The sequence below is a fragment of the Ascidia mentula genome, chromosome 6 (assembly GCF_947561715.1).
Source record: "Ascidia mentula chromosome 6, kaAscMent1.1, whole genome shotgun sequence".
Classification (NCBI taxonomy): Eukaryota; Metazoa; Chordata; class Ascidiacea; order Phlebobranchia; family Ascidiidae; genus Ascidia; species Ascidia mentula.
The window spans coordinates 10051958-10075387 of NC_138571.1; the positions used below are offsets into that span (position 1 = coordinate 10051958).

Genomic DNA, 23430 nt, shown 5'->3' on the forward strand with positions numbered 1-23430 from the left:
AATCACGAATGATTGGCCACTTAAACAATTCCTTTTTCCACAAATACTGCCTGAATTTTGTGCTCCATTTTCACCATGATTTTCAGCAGCACCCACCAGCAGGTAACTACCTGATTGAAATGGCCCAAAACCCCACCAAAACTGGCCCAAACACCCTAAAATTCGCCATGACAACAGCACACGCATGTGCGCTCATTCAACCGAAAACCTAAGCCCTTTGCATCACTGGTTTGCTCTGTGACGTGCTCAAGGTACGCGTACAGTATGACGAATTATGACACCGATGGCCAACCATACAATGAACTCCCGATGCTGGTTGCATTCGTAAAATCTGACACCATCTTCTGGCAAACTCAAAGTCTTCCTGGTTAAAATAAAAAACAATATTAAAAAAACTGTTTTGCCCCAGCTTTAGACCAGCTCGTTTTATGGTTCTTTATTTGTGTGATTTGTATAGTTAAAATTCCTTGTATTTATAGGAACAAACGCAATAAAATACCCTTCAGGTGAGAAGGGGCTGTAACGTAACGACCAAGGTTGATTTTTTGTTTGACATAAGAAGCTGGTAACTTATATGTAGTATATTCTTCTTGTTTCAAAAAAATTATTCCCTAAACTTGTAGCCTAGTATACCCAGTGTCAACTTGTAGCCCAGTATAACAAAAAATATTGTGTCGCGCGACATACCGTAGGCGTGATGCGACTTAAAAGATTTAACGATTTTGATTCTGCACCAAGTAAGAAATTAGGTTTTCGAAAGCTTGTAGAAACACAAATAGGTTTGGTTTGGAGGGGCTTAGAATGTGTAACACGCTGTATCGGGCAGTATTGGAACTTGCTGTAAAATGCTAGACCCGGAAAACGTTGACGACCAATGTCTAAAGGTCACCGATGCCTTGTCCAGCAACAAAACCATTGACTCCATCTATAATGTCGGTGCGTATGGTCAAATGTCAAAAAGTAGTAAATATACTCAGTATGTAGACCTCAGTAATATGGTAGTTTTGATGTGCAAAATAAAATGATTTTCTTTTCAGAACCAATGAAAACTGCATGCCCTGTATCTGAGGTTACTGTTATTCCAACAAGTGTTCCAATGTACCTGTTTTCTTCTGGTGGAAATGATGATATTGATGATCAATTCAATAGGCCTGATGATAGCAGTACAGAGCAGGTGTTAAATACTGCTTAGTATTGTTTTAATATAAAATAAAACAGGATTACCATGTCTCATAACCAGATTGAAAAGTTTGTTTTTTGCGCGGAGGATTTCGCTTCGGTGATCGTTAATTGCGAATAAATAGTACTATTAAGCACTACAAACTCCCGTTTTTTAAAGACATGTCTTCAGCGACAGTAAATACCATTGGCGTATCCAGGGGGGGGGTCCGAGGGGTTCGGACCCCCCCCCTTTTGTGAAATATTTTGGTCTTTTTTGATAACTAAACAAACGCCACTGTATTTTTTTGTCAAAATCCGCGTGAAAACCAGAAATTTTCTTTGACGTTGACCTAAAAACCGCATCGTGTTGCATTCGCCATTGTTTCCCAAACAGGGAGCATTGTTACCGAACACTTGGCATTGTTACCAAACATGTTGCATTGTTACGAAACAAGTGTCATTTTTCGTCAGTTCACGGACGAAACGTCGTTTTTCAGTGGCCAAGTTCACAATTGCGCAAGCCGGAAAGCCATCGTTTATATGACGATTGGCGCGAACACCGGCGCTCGTATTTTGCAATTCTCGCCCACAATTGTTTACACTTAGTTTATACCTGAAAATCGGGGAATTCCCTAAAAAAATTGGACCCCCCTTTAAAAATTCCTGGATACGCCCCTGGTAAATACCATAAGACTTACATTACGAAAATGTTATTTCACTGAACTATCATAAAGCGTCGTTTATTCCTGTTTTAGTGCAGTTTGTAAGATTGTGTAATACACAGAAAAGACACACTCGTTGCGGGTATATCAGCTTAAAGAACTGCGGAGACTTTCCAAATCCAGCGTAGGCAGCCTAACCTGGGTATTTTGCAGGATAGGCTGGCCTTCTCTGGGAGATAGGAATCGACGCCTATGCTGATAAGGCATATTCCCTGATCAATTTTAAGTACTTAATTTTTGAGTGCATCTCAGTGATGGCCTTTTCTGACATCACATATACACACTATTATGCATATAAAGATAGACCTGATATAATATTGTAAATCATTAGAACACTGCTATTTTACCTAATGCAGATTTGAACAGTACTATATCAGACATGACACACGGAAACATGTATTTCAAAGATGTAATATTATGAAACATTTGTAGACTAACGGCTCAAGTGAGCAAATGATGAAATCCAGTGGTCAAGGTCCTACACTCAACTCATTAAACCCTTGTTCTGAGCTTCAGATGCCTTATTATGATTCTGTCTCAAGAGAAAGTGTCATTTCGATTCAGCCTACTTCCAATATATCTCAGTCAGTTTCCACCACCACATCTACAATAAATGTTGATGGTATTACAACTTTACTAATCTGTACTTTTAGACAAAACTAATTTTTTTGTTCTTTTATAAGATGTTTTTCATAGCATCTTAATATCCTCGCTTTCAGTTTTACATGGTTATTTACAAAGTAAGGCATATGCTTGGTTTACTGAAAAGACACAACAATATAATGTGCATTGCACTGCAAATGACAAAAATGTGTGTTTGCCGCTTAAATTTTTGAAACTTTATCAAGGTGCAACCACTGAGCTGTCAGAGGAGATGATCCGCAGTTTCGTTGTCGGTGGTTCAAGTTTATCAAAATCATCCTCCATCATTCATCCTTGTGTTGAAACCAATGGAGGGGAATCAAACCAGGTTCCCATGGTGACAGCTATCATATCGACAAGTGATAATCAAGATAGTGAAGAGGACGATGAAGAAGAAGAAGAAGAAGAAGGTTCTGATGTGGAGAAGCAAGTTGTGAGTTGAATAACAACTTGACAGCCTCTTTCATTTAACAAAGGCTGAGACACTATTGTGTAAGGTGTCATGAATTTGGAAATAATTTACTGATTTCTTCTTGTGCTGCAATAGCAACAGTCATTGGAAGTCAAAAGACTAGATGAAATGTCATTGCCACCCAGCTACAAGGGTTGGCCAAACTCTATTCAATTTACAATCCTACATTGTGATAAAACTTGACTTGCTGGTGTTATTCTTTTTTTAAAAAAACTTTTAACTTTTTCAGATAATTTTGACCGAGGATGATGGTGAACTAATGATGAATGGTACAGACAACCTCCTGATGATGAACAATAATGAAGACAATGAGATTCTTGTCACATTGCTTGGCAACAAATCTGATGGGAAGAGATCATCTTTACCCCATTCTGATGATTTGCATCCAGTAAGAAGTAAGTTTGCTTCAAAATGTTGTCAAAACCATTTTTGAGCATATTTACCCTGAAGAAATGTTGATATCCACCTAGAAAGCTCATCTAGTTCAGTTGATAGAATGTAAACGTTTAAATGTCACTGGAGAATAGGTACCTTTTTATAAAAGTATTGCTTTTAGATTTACATGGTAAACTCTATTTTTCTGTGTAATATATACATTGGCATTATTTTGGAATATTAAAAGCAGAAATGAACATATGAAATAATAAAAGCGGTATATAGTTGTTCAAGTTCAGGGCATAAAAATGTCTCAATTTTAGCATTTTTGAGTGCTGAAGAAATACTACGCCATCAACCCATTCTTGACATGAACTTTGAAGTTGTGAAGGAAACAGTTGACAGCAAAGGTAAAGGATGTCGTGAAGTGATGATCCAGACCAAACCTCTTCGTCGGCCAAGAAATACAAGGAAACGGAAAGCTGTAAGCTCATGTTGCCAGATTCAATCTATTTCCTCAAAAAGTAATTATGTTTTTTTTTTTAGGATGATGAAGAAGCTTTAGAAAATTATTCACCTGCTTTTGGGAAAGAAAGTGGAAAAATTTCGAAACCCCGCAAGTGTCCAAGGTAGAACGCTGCTTAAAAAGCAGTGTCTGTTATTAAATGTTTCACATGATCCCTGTATGTACGTGTTTCAATATATATTTTGTGCTTGAATTTTTTTTTGCAAGCTTTGGCAGCTAAAGTCCAAATTGTTCTTGTTCTCCAAAAGCCATTGCTTAAAAATTAAAATGTAAAAACATATTTAAAGACTGGTAACCTATTGTCACACAGCAGTGTGCTTGTTTTTAGTCTATAATCTCTGTAAATAAATTGTCACTGATGCTGGCATATTTTATAGCTGAATACTGCCCTTCTGGCAAACTTTATTGTATTTACGTTTTTCAACCTTTCGGCTGTTATGCAACAGCTACATTCTTCCTCCTGATGAAGGCTGTTGCATAATAGCCGAAACGTTGAGAAACGTAAATCAAATAAAGTTTGCCAAAAGGGCAGTATTCAGCAATATGATCTCTGTGACAGAGATTTATTTGTCAAATCTCTGTCAATGTTTTTAAAAAAAAAATGTGTTACCCTTCAGAGTTAATGTATCAACTTTTAGACATAATGACCGTGGCAAGAACAATGACTGAGAAATCGCAATTTGAAAAGAATCAACATATCTAAAATAATTAATTTAAATTTTTATTTCAAGGTAACTCACAACTCCCACTTTGCTGTTGTTTTGTAGGGAATTCTAATCTGTTGAGTTTAAACCAAATATGATCCAACTTGTATTCTGTTACAATGTTTTTTAATGCTTGCTGTTGCTTAAATATTTTTTTCTATCACTGCAGTAGCTAAAAATCTCAAATTGACACTTGTAACCTTGCAACTAATCATACATTACGTCCTTGTGTCCAATGCCTGCTACCTTTTCTCTTGTTCCATTATTTCCTAAATCTAATGGTAGTCTATCATTTTGAACAGATGCAACCTTCGATTTTACAATGCTGAGACTTTGCACATGCATCTGAACTGCCACACTGTCCTGGACAAAGAGTTTAAGTGTTATCAATGCAGCTTCACAGCCCAACACTGGGTTAAAGTAGGTTGTATGAAACTGGTGGTGATTCTTTTACCACCTTGATGTATTGCTTTGCATTTTTTAGATGTACCATCATCTGTTCACACATGGTGTTGAGAAACCCCACAAATGTCCGCAGTGTGTGTTTTCATGCATCAACAAAAGTGATCTAACTGCCCATATGTTTGTTCACAGTAAGACAAAAGACTGGCTTTGTACCAAGTAGGTAATCTGTTCCAACAAATCCTATTCATTTTGTGCTTATAATTATCCAGAAACCTGCATGAATGTAAATACTTGCTCATTAATTCTAAGTGAATCTGACCTTATATTGGGATCTTTTTTTCTCTGCGTCATCAAATTAAGTGTTAGTGTATTATTAAAGCAACAAGCCTTTGATTTATTACAAAAACCAATTACACCTATGTGCATTTTCATGCAAATACATTTTCCGTTCTAGGTGTGCAAGATTATTTAAACACAGAAGAAATATGGTTGCGCACTGTCGAGTTTGTCCTGGTGTCGATTCGTCAGGAAACGTTAAAAAAACTGATGGTGCAAAATATGTTTGCAAGTAAGACATAAATGTGGTTTGTCTCTTTATTCTAAGTGGAAATGACATGACATTTATTTTTTTTGTGACATGCAGACGACAAGAATATATAACAGTCTGAAAAAAATCGAAATAGGGGCCTTTTTTGGTGCATGCAATGCAAAATGAAGAGTTTAAGTTCATTTTTTTTCAGTGTTTGCAGCAAGCATCTTTCAAACAAACGTAATCTTGACAAACACATGGAAATACACACCGATGTGAAGCCGTTTGTTTGTGACCTTTGCGGACACTCGACCAGATTAAAAGAATCTCTTGTCATGCATAAACGTTTGCATACAGGTAACAATTGGTTATGAAAAAGAAAAAAAAGTTGATTTGTTCAATATACTTGACAATACTTCAGTAACATTGCCCTTTAAAAGTTTCAATGGTTTGGTCTTATTTGTGACTCAGGTGAGAAACCATTCAAGTGTGACCAGTGCGAGTATTCCACACCAGACAAGTCCTCGTTACGAAGGCACAAGCGTCGCCACACAAATGAAAAACCACACTGCTGTCCCTTTTGTGAATACAAGTACGGATCTTATTGATTTATGTCCAAAATCGTAGAAAACTTTTTATCAAAAGAAATCGATGATGGCCCTTATGTTTGTCGTAAAAATATTCATAAGCACACACATTTAGAAGTCAAAATTCTTAAGGTGAAATCCCTTGTATTTTCGACGATGTTTCCTTGGTTGTGTTTTATTACATTGTTGTGACACGTGGTCGAGCCTTATAACATTGCGCCATAAAATAGGCATCGTCGCAAAACAGACGGTTTGTGTAATTGCGTCACATACAATTTAAAAGAATTGCGCTTATTGCATCATTGATTATATTTTTACTGTTGCACAAGCGCTCCTGCCTTTCCTATGGGTTCACCAAGGGCATAACCGACATTGGCATTGTGCATAATTTCTTTTGTCTACAAAACATAGCATTTTGTGCTGGTGTAGTGCAACCATTGCTGCCGCCATCTCACATGGTCGTAAGTTTAACAGGTGACAATGTTTCCAGATCTATTCAAAAGCATTGCTTGGATACCCACATACGACGCAAGCACACTGGAGAGCAATTTGTTTGTGGTCTTTGTCATTATACAACACCAGATCGGTACGCACTTAACCAACACTTCAAACAACACCAACCAGATAGCACAACCAATGCTGACCAATCGACTGCTATTGTCAACCTTTGTCAAAATGTTCTGACTACATTACATGCCGAACAAGAAGCAGTAAGTATGCTGCTTCCATTGACCAGTGTAAACTTGTTTTTTTGGAATAATAAGTGCATTTAATTTAAGCATTACATGTGCCAACTCAAGTCCTATCTTCTAAACTTGCATAGTTTTTTAAGGAGAGGTGTGCCAAGTCTGGTATAAACTATAACTGTGTGTTGAATACCTAATGTGTTGCACTAAAAGTTGATTTTAACTTGAATGTAGAAAACTGTCTGTAAGCAAAGTGTAATTTGTTTTAGTCGGAAGACAGGGATAAGTCCAAGATGATGATGACAGAAACAACCGAAAACATTGTCTTCAGAATTGAGAGGGTTTCGGCTGACACAAAGGAAAATAATCAACAAGGTAAACTGGGTTGTAAGGTAGCTTTTAAATTAGCATACAGTAATTACTAATTATATTTGTACTCCCTACAACACATAATATTGTAAACAAAGGCTAGTTTTGGCTGGAGAAACTGCTTCTTTCTGCAATAGTTGGGAACCAGGGTAGTGGAGACTGTTTAATAATGCTCAGACTCAGTAAAATATTTTTGTTCAAAAGTGTATTTCACTTCAGGTAAAATGGTCACAGGTATGACATCACTAATATTCAGATCGAATACCTTAAATGGAATTGTTCGGCCTTGAATCCAAGTAATTTTTTTTTGCAAACATCACCAGTTCGACGTTACCTAAGTTGCTGGCCATAAATACATCAAACAATTAAACGAGTTGGAGTCCTTGTATTTTTTGTGATTGCACACGAAATATCATCAATACGGAACCCAGTAGAAAACCTATGATGATCTTTTACAATTATTAGTTATGGTGACTCCAGTCCAAGAGGAACAAGACCAAACCAACAAAACAAATGGACGGCTTCAACTTCTCACCATACCTGACAACACTCCTGTTCAAAATGTATTTATTAATTATGAATTGTCTTTGATATTAAGACTGGTTTCTTAATTTTTCCAGAATCTAGCCCTCTGGTTGGCATTGTATTTGATCAGCAACACCAATTTTCTGTTTTGATAATAAGTCAATCTTTTTTAAATGAACTATTTGAATAAGAAACTGATGATGCCCGTGCAGAAGACAAAATTGATTTTTCTAGTTTGCTAATAAATCAGCTGACGGCAATTTAAAATTTCCTATAGTTTCATAACACTGAGTTGCCGTCTTTGATTTTAATTCTTTTTGATACATAGTTTGCTATGTTGGACTTCACAGTGTTAGTTATGTTTGACTTTGGAAAATGGCTTTATTTATGAGTGAAATGGGAACTGATCACTTTGATAAGTTTTTCTTATTTTTTGAAAGATGGATGACCAGAAGATACTGGCTGTTGGAAGTCAGGAAGACTTACTTCTGCAACAGATACAAGAGCCTGGTGACCTCGTTTTGATACAGGTATCAGATAGGATTATGTCCAACTTTTGTATGTTTGTGACACTTCTGTTGCATATATTTTACTTAATATTAAGGAAAACGGAGAAATTCTAATAAAAAAACAAGATGGAAGAATTCTGATTATTCAAGAGGAGGACGTTTCAAACACACCCAAAACCTGAAAGACTCCGGTATCGTGGTAACCTACAGCCAATTTCTGCAACGATAGTAACTCCTACACTAAAATTTTTTTAACACCGTTTTGTGTAGAAAGTTACTGTCACATGCTGCTACTCAAGATGACTCTTACTTGATAAATGTGTGGACTACAAAATCACCAAGTTGAACCCCTTGTCACTGTGTTTCTTTTGAGTTTCACTTATCTATGTTGTATGAATGCTGTTATTTGTTTTATCGTAATAAATGGTTCAAAACAGAATGACAAACATAGTGAAGTTTCTTCTTGTCCATTTTTTACTTCTTTAGTTTAAGGAAACAAAAGCATGACAATGTGATTTGGTCCATAAGGTCTTACATAACTCACTCAACTTTTGAATACATGTTCAACAATGTCTTCCGTCACTGTAGTTTAATTTGATGTCAAAAACTTTTTCATTGTGTATTACATATATAGACAGATTTCTACTGCCCAAAATGATGTTTATAGTGTATTGGAATCCATTGTCAAGTGACACATAATAAATAATCACAACTGCACTTTTACTTAAAAAAAAGCCAAATGGTAAAAGCATTTTTTTAAACGTCTAGAACTGAGTGAAAGATTTTGCCCACAAAGTCATTATTTCTCGAAAGCTGCTTCATATCTGTCCCATTGGAATCTTGATCCGTACTTTTTGTCGAAGGGGTCAGGCCATCTCCAAGGGTAAGTTGTGTGTAATTGTTTACTGCCCCTTCGACCTTGTTGTATCTGTTTATGCCTTGGGTGAGTATCACATAAAACCGTCAGTTTATTGTTGATCTTTAACATTTTGCAATCTGGGCAACGTCTGTGTACGGCAACATATCTTTTGAAACCTGCTGCTTGAATCAACACTGCAGAACTTGCTGCTGATGGGATAATTTCACATGTGCTGGACTTGAAACCAGCATTTACCTTGGCTGTGGTCAGAACGCTGTTACGTAAAACAGTCACAGCACATCGCACGACGGTTGACATGCTTAATATATGAAAGACTCTTATCAAAAGCTTTAAAGCAAAGAAATAGATTATTAGAACATAAGCATAGACAGCAACTTAGCTTCTACTGGTGTGCGCGCGCACTGTACCGTGTCGTTTCCAAGACCGATCGTGAACTGCACTTATTTTATTTCATCCTACAATCTCGCATTTATTCAAGCACCGGCACAGTTTTTGTAATTTTTTTTTGTACAGTTTTGCATTGAAAAATTAAAGTTATCTCTGTTGGGCGCCGTTTGTAATTAAAGCGACACGCGACAATTCACAAACCATGACCACTCAACTCACTCATGCGTTACAACGTTTAGCACACTTACGTAGACAAGTCGGGTCACGAGAGACTTGATGTTTTGAAAAGGAAGAAAGCAAATCCCTTCTTCTTCTTCTTCTCTCTCTCTCTCTCTTTCTCTCTCTCACACACACACGGCTGAGCTTTCTTGGCGGTAACTTAACGAATTAACAGTTCGTCTGCCCTACACTCGGGGATTCCATCCAGGATGTGAAGCATCAAGCAGAAGTAAGAGTTTTTCATAATCATTTTCTTGTAGAATTAATATGGTGCGGCGTATGTACACTAACCGTAAATCCATCTCACTCATCTCATCCTAACAAAAATTAACTAAATACCCAAACTAATGTAATAACCTAAATCAATTATCTAAACGACTATATTTATACAAAACTTAAAAAAAGTACAACGATCACGATACCAGACAACGCGCCAAGAAAGAAAGCTCAACAGCATCAAAGTGTGAGAGAGAGAGAAGATTTGCCTTCTTCCATTTCAAAACATCAATTCTCTCGTGAACCGACTTGTCTACGTAAGTGTGCTAAACCGTTACAACTGGCTTATAATGTGGATTTCAGTTTGTTGTGTTTTGTAGAGTTTTGGTAAAAATGTCTTCAAAATTAACTAAAGCTTCGAAGCAAGCAAAAAAGATTTTTCATCCCAACATTATGAAAGCCATAATACCAAGTGGTGGAGCATCTACCAGTCCTCCCTTTGGAACCAACCTTACAAAGTTCGGAGTAACTGCTGCTAAATTTGTAGAGGAGTTTAATAATATGACGAAGGACCAAAAACCTGGAATACCCACCCCTGTACGTATACATATAGATGGAAAACGATTTCGGATTGAGCTTCGAGAACCAAAAACATCCTATCTGTTGATGCAAGCAGCAGGCATACGCAAAGGATCCAAATCAACAGGGCAAATTAGTGGAAAAATAACCCATAAGCATGTGTATGAAATTGCCAAAGTTAAATTGCAGCAAGAGAATATTAAAAACCGAAGCACAACGTTAGAAGAAATGTGCATACTAGTAGCTCAGCAAGCCTGGAAAACAGGCATAAAAATCGAGCGAGAGGTAAATGCTGATGATTATAAAACATTTCTTGAAAATGAAAACAAGAAACGCATGATGCAAAAGGCAAATAAAGAAAAGGCTTTAGCAGAAGCTGCCGAGAAGTTAAAAAAGAAGGGGAAAAAGTAACACTTCTCTATATATATATCTTGTTTTAGTTTCTCACCATTGATGTTTTTGTGCAAATCTCACTTGAACTTGTTGGTTTTGCAGCAGTTAACAAAATTAATACTGGGTATTAAAATTAATTTGCCTTTAAATTCTACACTGTTTCTTCAGCATAAACAAAAGTTTAACAACTAAACTTACTTTATGTTGTAAGGAATTTTTTTTACTTGTATGTATTTGAAATTTGCTTTTTTACCAATAAGCAGATCATCACATATTTTGAAGTTACAGTGATTTATTGAACAGAAGTACTTGGCAACTTGCCTGATGAAAAACTTTGTGTACTTTCTTCAGGTATTGCATACAAAAGTCTTGCATTTTGATTTCTTGCAGCTAAAATTTTACTTCTACGTCGCCATGAAGCAAGCAATGCCCAGAAAAAGGCATCTGCTGTTGCAAAAATCGGTTGCACAGCTAAAAAAAGAAGAACAGCATAGAGATATATCAGTGTATCGGCATTGGGTAGAAACCAACGTTGATAGCCGATGTAGCCCATAGCTCCTAAACCTGCCAAAGTGCAAAGGAGTGCGAGCAATGGAGTAAAAATAAGACACCTTCCTGCAATGCCACCATCTGGTAGTTCCTCTTCCTCGGCCAAATATCTTTCAATGACGCTTGCATCCGTTGGTGGGGGTGTGCGCCGCATACAACACTCAGTACCTACACCAGCAGTGCACTCGTACCGATTTCTCATTAGTCTGTGGTGCTCATTGCCTCCATTTTTCGCCTGCACCCAAACTCTCGCTTCGTCGTTCCATTTGGGTGCTATGTCGTATATGTAGGACGGCCTGCGCACCAGATCAATCTCAGAGTCGGTTTTTGTCGACCGAGTCGCCATTTCTTGGTCAGATTCGCCTTCAGACAACGAGTCGTATCCATCTGTGGCGCAGCCCAACGGCCTTCTTTTAAAGGAATCATTGGACGTTAAGGAATCGCTGCCGCTGGCTACTCGTGCAGACACACTAGGTATCGTGCCAGACCACCTCTTGCCCACTCTCTCGTCGCTACTACTGCTCATCGACTCTCTGCCCCATAACCTCCTTATAAAAGCCCCTAGTCCTTGCTTTTGGTGATCGCTTCTATCCGAGTCTTCATCAGAATCGCGTATATTGTTCCGCAACATCTCTACACTCGGTCGGAAGCCGCGTTCATGAGCCATCATGCGTGACGTAGGAACGAAGTAAGAGCTGGAAGCGAGCTCTACGTTGTTATCATTCCTGCTATACCTTGATCTGTTAGCTTTTACATCTATGTGATCAGACGACTGGTTTTCTAAGTCGTGGTAGAGTTTGCGAATTTGGTCGGGCGTTAGGTTCACATTTCCGAGGCACTCGGAGTACTGCTCCTGCGGAGTACACACCACTGCCCCGAACGCGAATTCCAAACCTTTCAGAAGGTGTTCGAAGTCATCTTTGTCGTCGACCCGCGGCCAAACATTCAAATCGGCACTGATTCGTGCGATGAATCGTAAGATACTTGCACTAATCACTGACAATGCGGCCCCTGCGAAGCCGGCTGCTACAATCTGGTGAGTGCTGGAGTGGGGAAATTCGACTCTTCCTACACTGAGGTTGTGCAGCATAGCTTCGTCGTAGAGCAGATAATGAGCACCGGCGAGCCCAAGGCCGACGGACGCCCAGTGGATTCCCCACCGCTGCAGGCTTGTGAAAGACGAACCGAGCGATCTGAAATATAACTGCTTGGAAATGTTCCAAATAGATATATAATGGTCCAACACAGTTCCGAGTTTCTTTAAAACAAAATTGGTGAAATAATGCAAATAAATCCAATAGGCAGACAGCACATCATATGCTAACTTAAAAATATTTTACCGTTTAAATTTGTTTCAATGTGTGTTGCCTAAAAAAGGCGTTCTTTCGCTGCTGTATATGAACTATTTTAAGCTTTACCTGTACCAGGGAAAAAGCCATACATGGTTGAGTCGCATCACTTTATTTAGATAATCTTTGGTGCTAAGAGCTCCTATAAGGTCCGCTTTGATCCTGTAAGGTTTTTTGTCTCCCCTAAGCCAAGCGCCGACTTTACTTTTCCAACACTTTCCGTTGTCCAGACACATTGCACGGATGCTACGCAGAAACCTATTGCAAAATCAGTTGGCTTAGTTATTGTTGTTACGTTGGGAAGTAGTTCTATGTGCGATTGAGGGGATTTATTTTAATTCAGTGCATTAATTTATACTGCTATTTTTGCTGCCAGGTATAATAAGTAATAGGTATTTCTCTTCTGGCACTTAAGTTACAAAAGTGTTATTGAAACGTTGGTTTTAATAAACACTTTCAAAACTTAAGTACCAGAAGAGTAATTCCCACAATAATTTAATATATTAAAAACAGAAACAAAACAACGCACACGTTGATCGCCCAGTATATATTTCCATACGATTTTACTAATCTAGACTTGATTCTATTTGACGAAATGGGTCAGCATTATGTAACATCCATTTCCCCTGCAGTTATGCATAAGGCCCAGCTCATACAAAATTGGTCTTATTTTAGCACACATCACAAAATGCATATATTAACCATCTTTCGGAGCAAAAATCGTGAATAATACATCAAGATTGACTGTAATGTAACTGTAGCGCAGCAATACATCGTCTCAACGTACCAAGGCGGGCATTCTCCACTTCTGTCAGTCACCACCTCAAACGCTTCAATACCTCCAAGGTAATGTGGAAGAGCAACTAAAAATAGATCCTTGTTTTGACTCGCGAACAGCCTTCTCCCCTGCTCGTTTGTACACGTCAGGGTAAACGCCGGTGACGTAGTAAGCTTTCCGCACATGCGCAGATAAACTTGTGACGTAGTACCCCCAGCGGGACTCTGGCCCGTCTCCAGGAGAATAGCGTACATGCGAAAACCGAAAGGTGGTCTTTTGGGTAGAAATGTTGGCTGCCGCTGAAGATACAAAGATAATTAAACGATAATTGTTGAGGAACGAAACAAGGACTTGCAAAGTAGTAACATAGTTTGATTTTCAGAAGGTAAAAGCACACACAAAAATTCTCGGAGATTTTTCAAAATTCGACCTTGGTAACTTCCTAGTTTAGATCAAGTAAATTTACCTTGCCTTTTTTGGTAAAAAAAACAATTTAAAACGTTACAAACAGGAAACTGATAGTTCACCCAATAGCTGAAACAAATTCTTAAGTTTTTACATGAAGCCAAAGTACTCCAATTCGCAGGTGTGCCTAATTATATTAGTATTACCTCCGCTGCGACCTTGCGGTCTTTTGACCAAGCTAAATAAACCATGATGATGTAAACCATGACGACGTCGAACAGTGTGAACGCTGTCACAAGTTGTCCTGAAAGGTCGTTGGTCAACAAATCATCACTGTGAAACGATATCTTTGTAGATGCGTTTAACATTTTAACCGATTTTCCTTGCGAAGCTAAAATGAACCTGCAGTTTTGAGATCACTATTTTTGACTGGCTGACTGTGATTTTTGCTCCTTTGTGACGTCACACATATTTTTGTTTTGAAATTTTACCAATGCACAAAAAATTCAAGTTTAAATCCGGGTTTCTTCAACTGTACTCTGTGCCGTGAAAAATATTATAGAAGTGTTATAGGCTACCACTGCAATTCTCCTTCTCTGTGACACCAAGAAAGAACATACGATGTTCGAAACCGAAAGCAGCCCCAAATGAAAGCAAATCTTTTACCTAACCAGGGCCACCTGTTATTTCCATTTATAACTTAATCTGACCTACAGGTACAAGTGGTTCCCAACATCTATTAAGTTACAAAATGTCAAGATAACGCTGGCAAAAATATTCACGTTTTTTATTTCAATCAGATGGTTTGGCTTGTTTGCGATGTTCAGGTTCCATAAGAGGGGAATGTGAGATGTTATAGCCAGTGCGGGGTCTAGTGCCCACTATTGTTGCTTTGGAAGGTATTTGTAACTGAGATATATTTGCCTTTTAAATTGACAAAACTTCGAAAAAACAAGACTTTATACTGCAGCAGCAAATAAGCCAACCTTGCACAGTTATGATTACGCAATCAGATTATCCATTGATCTCACATAGCAAAATCTCTTTTTCATCTGGGATTATTTGCTCTTTGATCTCATTAAAATCTTGCCCTAGGTTTGGCAAAATCATTTTTTTGACAAATAAACCAAATGACATCAATCAAAGGCTGAGATATTTGTTTTCGTAGCGAAAGCCGTTGATTCAAAGTTCAAACAGATTGCTGTTTTATTGACTGCCTGGTGACGTTCGATCCTTTGTTCGAATGAAAAGACACAACTTCAAAAAACCATTTCAACAGATAAAACACACCACAGAGCAAGATGGTAGATGGGACTGTTCTATCATAGCGTCTGAATGCGTTGACTGCAGTTGTAGCAAATACAAAATCTACGACTCTGTTGCTATCAAAACTAATCATAAACTTAATATAATTGTTATGAAAATTAAGCATAATTGTATTCAGACGCCAAAACAGCTAGAAAACTTGCAATAGACAAAATTAGAGAAATAAAAGACAATTAAAACAAACATATACATCACTAGGACATTTCAGTAAGGACAATATTCGTTTGTTGCCTATATGTCAACGCCCCGGATAACTCCGTATGTTGAAAACACCGTAAAATTTTAGATTTCAATCCATCTTTAACACGGGACACACAGATTAGTTTCAGGAGTGACAGTTAATGACATTTTCAGTGTTTTTTACAAAAAAATCGCGGTTAATATGATTACATGCGCACGAATTTTAAGGTAATATACATCAAAACGAATCCGCTTCTTGGTCGATGTATGGTATATCCTTGTTCGAAAAAGGAGCAGCACTTATTTCTGTAGCATACATGGGATTGTCATCTCCCTGTTCATCTGCCACACTCGTGGGCTGGGGCTGGGGCCAGCTTTGACTTAGTCGTTCTTCGCTCCTTTCAATAGCCTTCCGCCTTCGGAAGTATTGGATTCCTTCGTAAACGGCACCCAGTGGAATCCATACAGTACAGCAAAGGGTTATGATGACAATGATTGCCAATGCAAAACCCGGGTATGGTAGCAATATATTGTAACCCTGCAAAAAAGGTATTTAGAATATTCAGAAGTTAACACTTTGCCGTTTTTTAACTGTTAGTCAAGGAATTGTTCTTGTTAAGACATTGTTTGAATGATACTAAGTCGGTTTTAAGTTGTACCTCAGGTTGCCAGGCCGAGTACATCAAAGTTTGGCTTGCGCTGTTGTACAGATAATAGATAAAAACTGCAAGTAGCAGTAGAGGACTTATGATGGGAATGGTTGCCCACCAGAACCAAGAACTTGCTTTTCGTATGATATTGTTACGCGGTGGCAGAATTTCAGACATCTCCTCGTTGAACCTGGAAAATTTTGTTTTTACAGCGTTTTTTTTGTTTTTTTTTAATTTTTTTTCTTTTGTACTACTTAACTGTGAAGATAATTATGTGCATGGAATGCATGTTAAGAAAATACTAGCCATTATAAGTTATGTTTATTTATGATTTTGTGAACAAGTGAGCACATGGAGTTTGCTTTAAGTATTGTAGTAAATGTACCCGATACCCAAAATAGTAAAATATATTAATTACATTTATACGCCACAAACAACTTTCTGAATGAAAAAAAAACGTCTTGATGGGCTTTATTTTGACTATGCTGATAATGGGCATCTTTTGAAACCACGACAATGCAGTCGCTATAGAAACGAAGCCCCCAGTCAGAAGCGCTATGAGAGGACTACTTACTTTCTGTACTTGTATATCCATCCAACGGTTATAAGTTCAAAGAATGCGATGACTAGCAATGGGAGTGATCCAGCCCACTCATTGAATACATCCAACCAATAGTTACCGGACTGGGTTATAAAGGTGAGTGAAACCACGAGGGACACAAGAATTATTCCAGCTGCATAAAACAAAGCTTGTTGTGTCATAGTGTCATTTGTTTAGCAGCTTTCCTTGTTATGCTAACGTTCGCGGCGTTTCATTTATCAATTGTGCACTGCATATATATTTTTGTACCATATTTATTCAGTATAAAATATAAAATGGAATATTCTGCAACCTATGTTTAGCTGTCAAAAGTCGCAAGTGAAAATAAGGACATATCTGTTCAAAATAAGTACCCGATAATAGCCAGATGGGCTGTAACAACATTTTTCATTCACCCTGCGTCTGTTCGTGCACCTTTCGATTTTCCTTTTTTTATGCACACTGAGGTGACCATTCACCTTGTTAAAATGCCTTGTTTTCTACATTCCAGCACTTACTGACGGTGTATTCGTTTCTTATTTTTCTTGTCAGTCCCAAATCAATAAGCGGAGTAAGGACTCCTTCAATATTCCCAAACATGGAGTCGAGACCAAGAGTCAGAAGCATCAGGAAGAATAGAACCGACCAGAATGGAGAGCCCGGCATCTCCAATATGGCGTCAGCAAATACGATGAACGCCAAACCTGTCCCAGATGCGCCCTGTGGGTAAAAACAGAATAACGTATTGTTACCCAGAAAACAATGAATGTTAAACTTGAAGATTGTGTTGGTTTTATTCGTAATATTACTACATGGAATTTTGGACCTGAATTGGATATCCAGAGGGTGGATTAGACCATTGAAAAAATAAACACGTGCTTATATTTTGAATTGCACATACAGTATATCGAGCACGAAATTCATAAGCGCTCAGGCCTAAAGAACTTGATAATATAGCCCAAAATATAGCCATCATTTATTATAATTTTTTTGCGGATACAGCAGGAGAGTTGTCCAAAGCTCTTACATCGTCCAAGTTTTTGGTGACGCTGCACTCGGCGATACTGAAATTCCCAGTTCCGTTTTGAATTATGATATTTTGATCAAGTAGGAATTGGTCATAAGTTTCCACTGTGATGTTTCCTTCAGATAGATCGAATTCGTTCAGAAGAATTTGAATATTGCTGAAACCATAAAACGTATGTTAATGGCGTTCACAAAAATATATCGTGGTAACCACAAAGACTGTTCTCCCTGGCTCACAAGATTTTACAAAAAACAGCAATGGTTTTTCACTTTCGAATATTTTTCGAACAAAATAAACGCATATGATCGTACAATCAGGAGTTCAAATGTTACATTTTCATGTATTTTACATGCAAATTCTGAATTTAGGAAATCGTTTCTATCTTACCTTTCTACACAGTGTTCGTAATCCACTGTTGCCTTAAATCCAAGCACGGCAAAAATTACCACGCTTGCGAGAATACTTGTAGCACTGTTCACCACACACACGATGAAAGTGTCAAGTTCCACGTCACTGTCTTTCGCATTGTAACTTGAAAAGGCGACCATTCCTCCAAACGCCAAACTCAGAGAGAAGAAGATTTGCGTTGCAGCCGTTAGCCATATCTGAGGGTCTGACAGTACAGACAGCTAGAAATGAAAGGTAATAAAAAGTGAGTTCTAATCTGAAATTTTGAAACTGTTTTTTTATAATTATTTTCAATACGTCTTTTCAATGCAAGTTCTCCTCACAGAGGAAAATGTAAATACTTCGAACATATATTTTCCTCCGCTAGATGACGTTATAGAGCACAGCAACACTTACAAAATACAGGAGCTTGTATGCACACAAAACTTACGTCTGGTTGAAACAGATATTGAAGTCCGGCCGATGATCCTTTTAAAGTGAGTCCACGGATTAGGAAGCAAAACAACACGACATATGGGAATGTTGCGGTGAAATATACAACCTGCAATAAGATAACACATGCCATTGCATTAAAACAAGCATTTGTTGCTGCAGAAGTTGAGTGAAAATTGGATCAATTTTTTTCGGGCAATGTACAGATGTCAAATGCATGATTTGTCTAAGATTGTTTCGGTATACCGTGCATATACATGTTTTGCATAATTTCAGAAATTTCCTTGCAAATACTGCGGTAAGTTTGTAATACATGAGGATAAATATAAATAGTAACAAGATGTATAATAATAATAATAAGGTGAGATGTCCAAAACTGATATCAGACCCGCGCTTGCTGCGGCATTTACAGAATGATTTATGTCATTATATGGCTGACAAGCGCGTCGTTCCTGTCTGGAATTTCGTCCATACCCCACCCAACGATCCGACTCAACTTCAATCATTAACTTAGTCAGGAAAGCCCACATGCGCTGTTTGCGTTGTTACAACTATCGCCACGAGCGAGAGAGTCGACAATGCGTATGGAGGAGGGGACTCATCTCAAATATTTACATTCTCTTTATTCAACTTTATACTGTGTTTGCAGCTGCAGACCTTCGGTGACGCATTATACCTATATGGGGACGTTTTATAAACGAATGGAGTCGTTGGGAACCGGATTTAGTTGCATGTGACTGTACATGGTGTTCACAAACCCAGAAACATATGAATTTCGAAAGAACTAGTCAACGAAATCGCATGCTTTATTGTTTAGTCCCAAACAATCTTTTTTAAGATAACTTACCTCTGCTCCACGTTTATTATATTTTAAGTTGTGCTGTTTTTTCACCGCAAATATTCATCGAATAATGTTAAACAACTTTAAAAGGCCACATGTTGTTGCCATTTGTAAACTCCCATAACAACCATGCTACACCACCCAACAGCAACCACTGATACCCATCTTTACTTAAAACGATGTTTTTAAGCTTACTTTTCCCGACGAAGCGATGCCTTTGATGACGCAGAGACCCACGATGAGCCAGGCTAGGATTAGTACAGCCAGTAGGTGGGGTTGTATGTATCCGGGTTCGGCAATACTTGGAGAAATGTTGAGTGTTTCTCTGTACCAGTAGTACTCGGTGTTGGATGATCTTACACATTCCTCCACGTATGCGGTATTGTTGCTTGAAGGGTCCACTGGACATTTATTCCAGGGCAAAGGCTCCTAAATCACAGTTTGATTTTTTAAATTGCAAGTTTTTTTTATCATACGTCTTGTTGGAATAAAGGGATAATATAGGTGCAAAATAAATATAGCATGTTGGAAGGTAAATGCCAATTTTGTCCATTATCAACGCTGGAAGCTGATTGACAGATCATATCAGTTTTCATTATGTTATCGAGCAATTTAAATTTTAAAGGGACAAAACCTGTCTACTGAATAAAATTATCTGATTTGGACTAAACGTTTTAATGATTATTTATTTTGCCGATTGAACAGCTTCGGAAATCATTTTATAGGGATGACAATTTAGTTGGGAAAACGCAATGAATGTATGCAATCTGGACATAAAGTTTTTATGGTTCGAACCAAAGACAGAGTCAACTAATAAAACGACCAAAGCCCAAAGTTCGTGATTGTAGCTTTAATTTCTTTGTTCCGATAAAATCTTCGTACTTTGGAACGAGTTTAACTCAGGTAATACAATTTACGAACAATGACAACACAAAAATGAACCAGACTCCATACTGACACTTGTAAACTTTATAGCTACCTAATAGGTCGAAAAAGTGGCCATTTGTCTGCACCTCACATACTTTATAGCAAGGGTTTTCCTGATAAGTTGACCACAATTCTTACCTGAAATGAATTGCAGATGTACCACAGACACCAGGCTATAATGGTGTTGTAGAACATTCCCACCAACATTGACACGAACAAACTGCAGACTCCGACTCCTGCATATACGTATCAAAATTACTTGCATGTTAACAATATCGTAGGAAGCCGTGTAATAAATGTCCCAGTCAACGCAGTTATAATTTAAACAGTGTACTTTTAGGGCAAATCGTTGGATACTTTGTATGCACTAAATGTATGATATCAATGCACCAGGGCTGCTATTCACGGACGCATATAATATCCACACGTTTGCAACAGAAACAGGTACATGTTACTTTAACGCCCAGCAAAAGAAACATGTGTTCATTTGGATTTAGCCTGTGAAATCGTGTCAATAGCAAATTATTGTACCTACCAACCATGAAGGGACTAAGAGTCTTCCAGGCCTTCACGCTGCCACAACGGAGCCATTGGCCGACCGAAAGCTCAAGATACAACAGGGGAAACCCCTCAAATACGAGCATGATCAAATAGGGAATAAGAAAAGCACCTGGAAAAGAAAAAGGGCTCGGTTTATGCACTGGTGTTGACCTGGGAATTTCTTTTGCGGATGTTATCAAGTTGACGGTGGGGTTCCGCCCCGTTATGACGTTTATGTTTGGCGGTGGTTTGGATATATTGGTTTTGTCGTCTGGTGGAAAAGTACTGAGACGGTTTGTTTTGAACTCATGTATCTATAACGGTGCGTGAAGTTCAGACATCCATACGTATGTTGCTAATGTTTGCACTATGACACGCTGGTAGATGTGGGCAACAATAAATAGTACAAAATACATTTATTTTTTCATAGTGGTCACTATATTGCACTATTACCCACAGTTTGCATGTTTAAGTTGTATTTATTTTATGCATACAACTGGTTATTTTAGACAATCGGTTGCATTGTTTGTTGACACCAAGTTCAATACACACAACTTGCCACTATACGGACCAGCGGTTATGCGGTGCGTCAAGAGCGCAAACATGTTAAAGCATTTCTATGCCCGATAACGTACTGCATGTTGTGAGCAAGAAGACCTTGACGAGAACAGCGCAGTCATTATTCACCTGAAAACTTCAAATACAAAAACTGTTTTTTTTAGTTTAGAAAGTACCTGACTTTTTCCAGCTATGCAGTCACATTGAAAAATTTTTAAATTTGCAAAAGCGGTGGCGGCTAGTTAGAGCATCGAGATGCTTACATCAGACAATAAAACTACCTTAAAAGCACGATTAGTAAATATACGAATTAACATGTTGTTCGCTCACCTCCTCCATTGCTTTGTAGTTGATACGGAAATCTCCAAACGTTGCCAAGGCCGACAGCAAACCCGATACAGGTCAAGAGAAATTGAGCTTTGTTATCATACTGAGGTCTTTCCTCATCTGTACCTTGGCCCATCCTGGCTCAAGTTAATCCTTTGGCTCTTCTCAAAAATACAGCGGGATGTTTTTTTGCGTAAGAAATTCCTATTTGCAGGCTGTGGAAAAGCAAAAGACAACGCTATATTCCCAACTTAAAAGTTTACAATTTTATTTGTTGTTCTTTGTTAACTTGTTGCAAATCTATGAAACGGGTCTCGAACAAATTATTTTATTAGATTGTAATACCTGTATTCTACCGAATTAACTCAACATGGAGTTAAATGCACATCTATTATTGAAAACTTCGAAGGCAAACTGGTTTTTACTAAACTTAACTTGCCTAAATCTATTTCACACCAGCATATGTGAACACGAGTAAGTTGATACCTGACGTTACACGGATTCTTTGACATTTACTTTACATTTAACTGAAAATGATGTAAACATGGCCGGGCAAACTTGGAAAACATCTTCTTACATCGATCGTTATCGTCAATTATCTGACTGGTATCACTCACACATTACTCACACGACACCACATGAAAGAGTCAAGCTACGTCACCACCTTTGCGTCATAAACACTTTTTTGAGCTGGAAACCGAATGCAATCGACCAAAAATATGTTCTTGAAACTTAATGGCACTAAAAAGCCCGCGACAACATTAAAATATTTTTGCATTTTCATGTATTTTGTTTATGTTTGGGTGTTAGCCCACAGGGTTATGTTTGTTGACACAGGATTTCCGCAGGGAGTAATAAACACTTATTTTCATCCGCTTTCGATTGAAGATTCGAAACGCGGAAGCATAACGTGTGACGTCATGACCACCGAAAATACCCTTAATGGTTGTTTTTCGTGACCTTTGGAATTAACTACTTTTATTTCGGCATCTTAGCGTTGACATCACAACAAAGTCGTTTGCTTCACGTTTGTATAACTTTTTCCCATTTTTAAACTTCTAAACGCATTTATTGCTGTCATCCGTTCAAAAACGACATTTTAAATCCGGAATTTCGAAAGATCATCCCTGAAGTATTTAGTGTGTTACGCATCCTTTCATCGCTTATTTTCTTTCATGTCCGAACATATCTTTTACAGATTGCAAATTATCTATTTTAGGATCGAATAACGCGTATGAAAACCACACATTCAGTGTTTTGTATCAAATACGGCGACTATCGCACCCCTTTCCAGTTGAATTGCCTGTCGCTTCCAGTAGAAAAGTCTTTCCTGAGTTCTAAGTAAAAGAATGGGAGCCACCTTTCGGGAACCGACAATAAAAACCCAACTTTTGTTTCCTTTTTTTTCCCGAAACTTTGAATTGCTCTTTTTGTGCCCGTAAAACTCTCTTTTAAAACACGAAGCTCTATCGGAAAGCGGGTTTTATTGCGGCCAACAAAGGCCATTAAGACTGTAACTTGATGTATGTGGGTTTTGGCAAACAGAAGTTAGCTGAACAAAAGGGCCTGGGGATTTTGTTCAAACAATTGGAGAAAAAAGTCAAAAAATGATAAATTCTGTGGCAACGGGAGTGATTTCCGAGGCTAAAAGCGAGAGGAATAGCAAT

At 38.0% G+C, this 23430-nt stretch overlaps 4 protein-coding genes across 5 annotated transcripts; 2 read left to right on the plus strand and 2 right to left on the minus strand.

The window, feature by feature from the left end:
* The first annotated feature begins 736 nt into the window (after positions 1 to 736).
* LOC145905946 (uncharacterized) lies at positions 737 to 8645 on the plus strand. 2 transcript variants are annotated; one of them, XM_082993278.1, is made up of 17 exons: positions 737 to 936; positions 1038 to 1174; positions 2316 to 2526; positions 2732 to 2958; positions 3227 to 3392; positions 3696 to 3856; positions 3919 to 4001; positions 4905 to 5022; positions 5087 to 5223; positions 5462 to 5575; positions 5748 to 5893; positions 6008 to 6128; positions 6614 to 6833; positions 7079 to 7184; positions 7644 to 7741; positions 8144 to 8233; positions 8308 to 8645. In XM_082993278.1, the coding sequence occupies exons 1-17, from the start codon at positions 846 to 848 to the stop codon at positions 8392 to 8394; spliced, it is 2313 nt and encodes a 770-aa protein (XP_082849404.1). In that variant the 5' UTR covers positions 737 to 845; the 3' UTR covers positions 8395 to 8645. The 2 variants fall into 2 exon arrangements, with proteins under 2 accessions (XP_082849404.1, XP_082849405.1); XM_082993279.1 differs by having other exon boundaries at positions 2316 to 2505.
* Positions 8646 to 10261: 1616 nt separating this feature from the next.
* LOC145905939 (large ribosomal subunit protein uL11m-like) lies at positions 10262 to 11160 on the plus strand. The gene has a single exon (XM_082993269.1). It carries the CDS (start codon positions 10308 to 10310, stop codon positions 10902 to 10904), a length of 597 nt encoding a protein of 198 aa, XP_082849395.1. The 5' UTR covers positions 10262 to 10307; the 3' UTR covers positions 10905 to 11160.
* An 18-nt stretch (positions 11161 to 11178) lies between these two features.
* On the minus strand, positions 11179 to 15077 carry LOC145907164 (uncharacterized). The gene is made up of 5 exons (XM_082994595.1): positions 14999 to 15077; positions 14174 to 14358; positions 13572 to 13861; positions 12854 to 13042; positions 11179 to 12628 (listed from the first exon to the last, which is right to left on the minus strand). Exons 1-5 carry the CDS (start codon positions 15075 to 15077, stop codon positions 11179 to 11181), a joined length of 2193 nt encoding a protein of 730 aa, XP_082850721.1.
* A 634-nt stretch (positions 15078 to 15711) lies between these two features.
* LOC145907165 (sodium-dependent neutral amino acid transporter B(0)AT1-like) lies at positions 15712 to 21899 on the minus strand. The gene is made up of 11 exons (XM_082994596.1): positions 21767 to 21899; positions 20874 to 21008; positions 20477 to 20574; positions 19607 to 19840; positions 18569 to 18679; positions 18118 to 18359; positions 17731 to 17887; positions 17222 to 17423; positions 16698 to 16857; positions 16133 to 16313; positions 15712 to 16011 (listed from the first exon to the last, which is right to left on the minus strand). Exons 1-11 carry the CDS (start codon positions 21897 to 21899, stop codon positions 15712 to 15714), a joined length of 1953 nt encoding a protein of 650 aa, XP_082850722.1.
* Positions 21900 to 23430: the final 1531 nt, after the last annotated feature.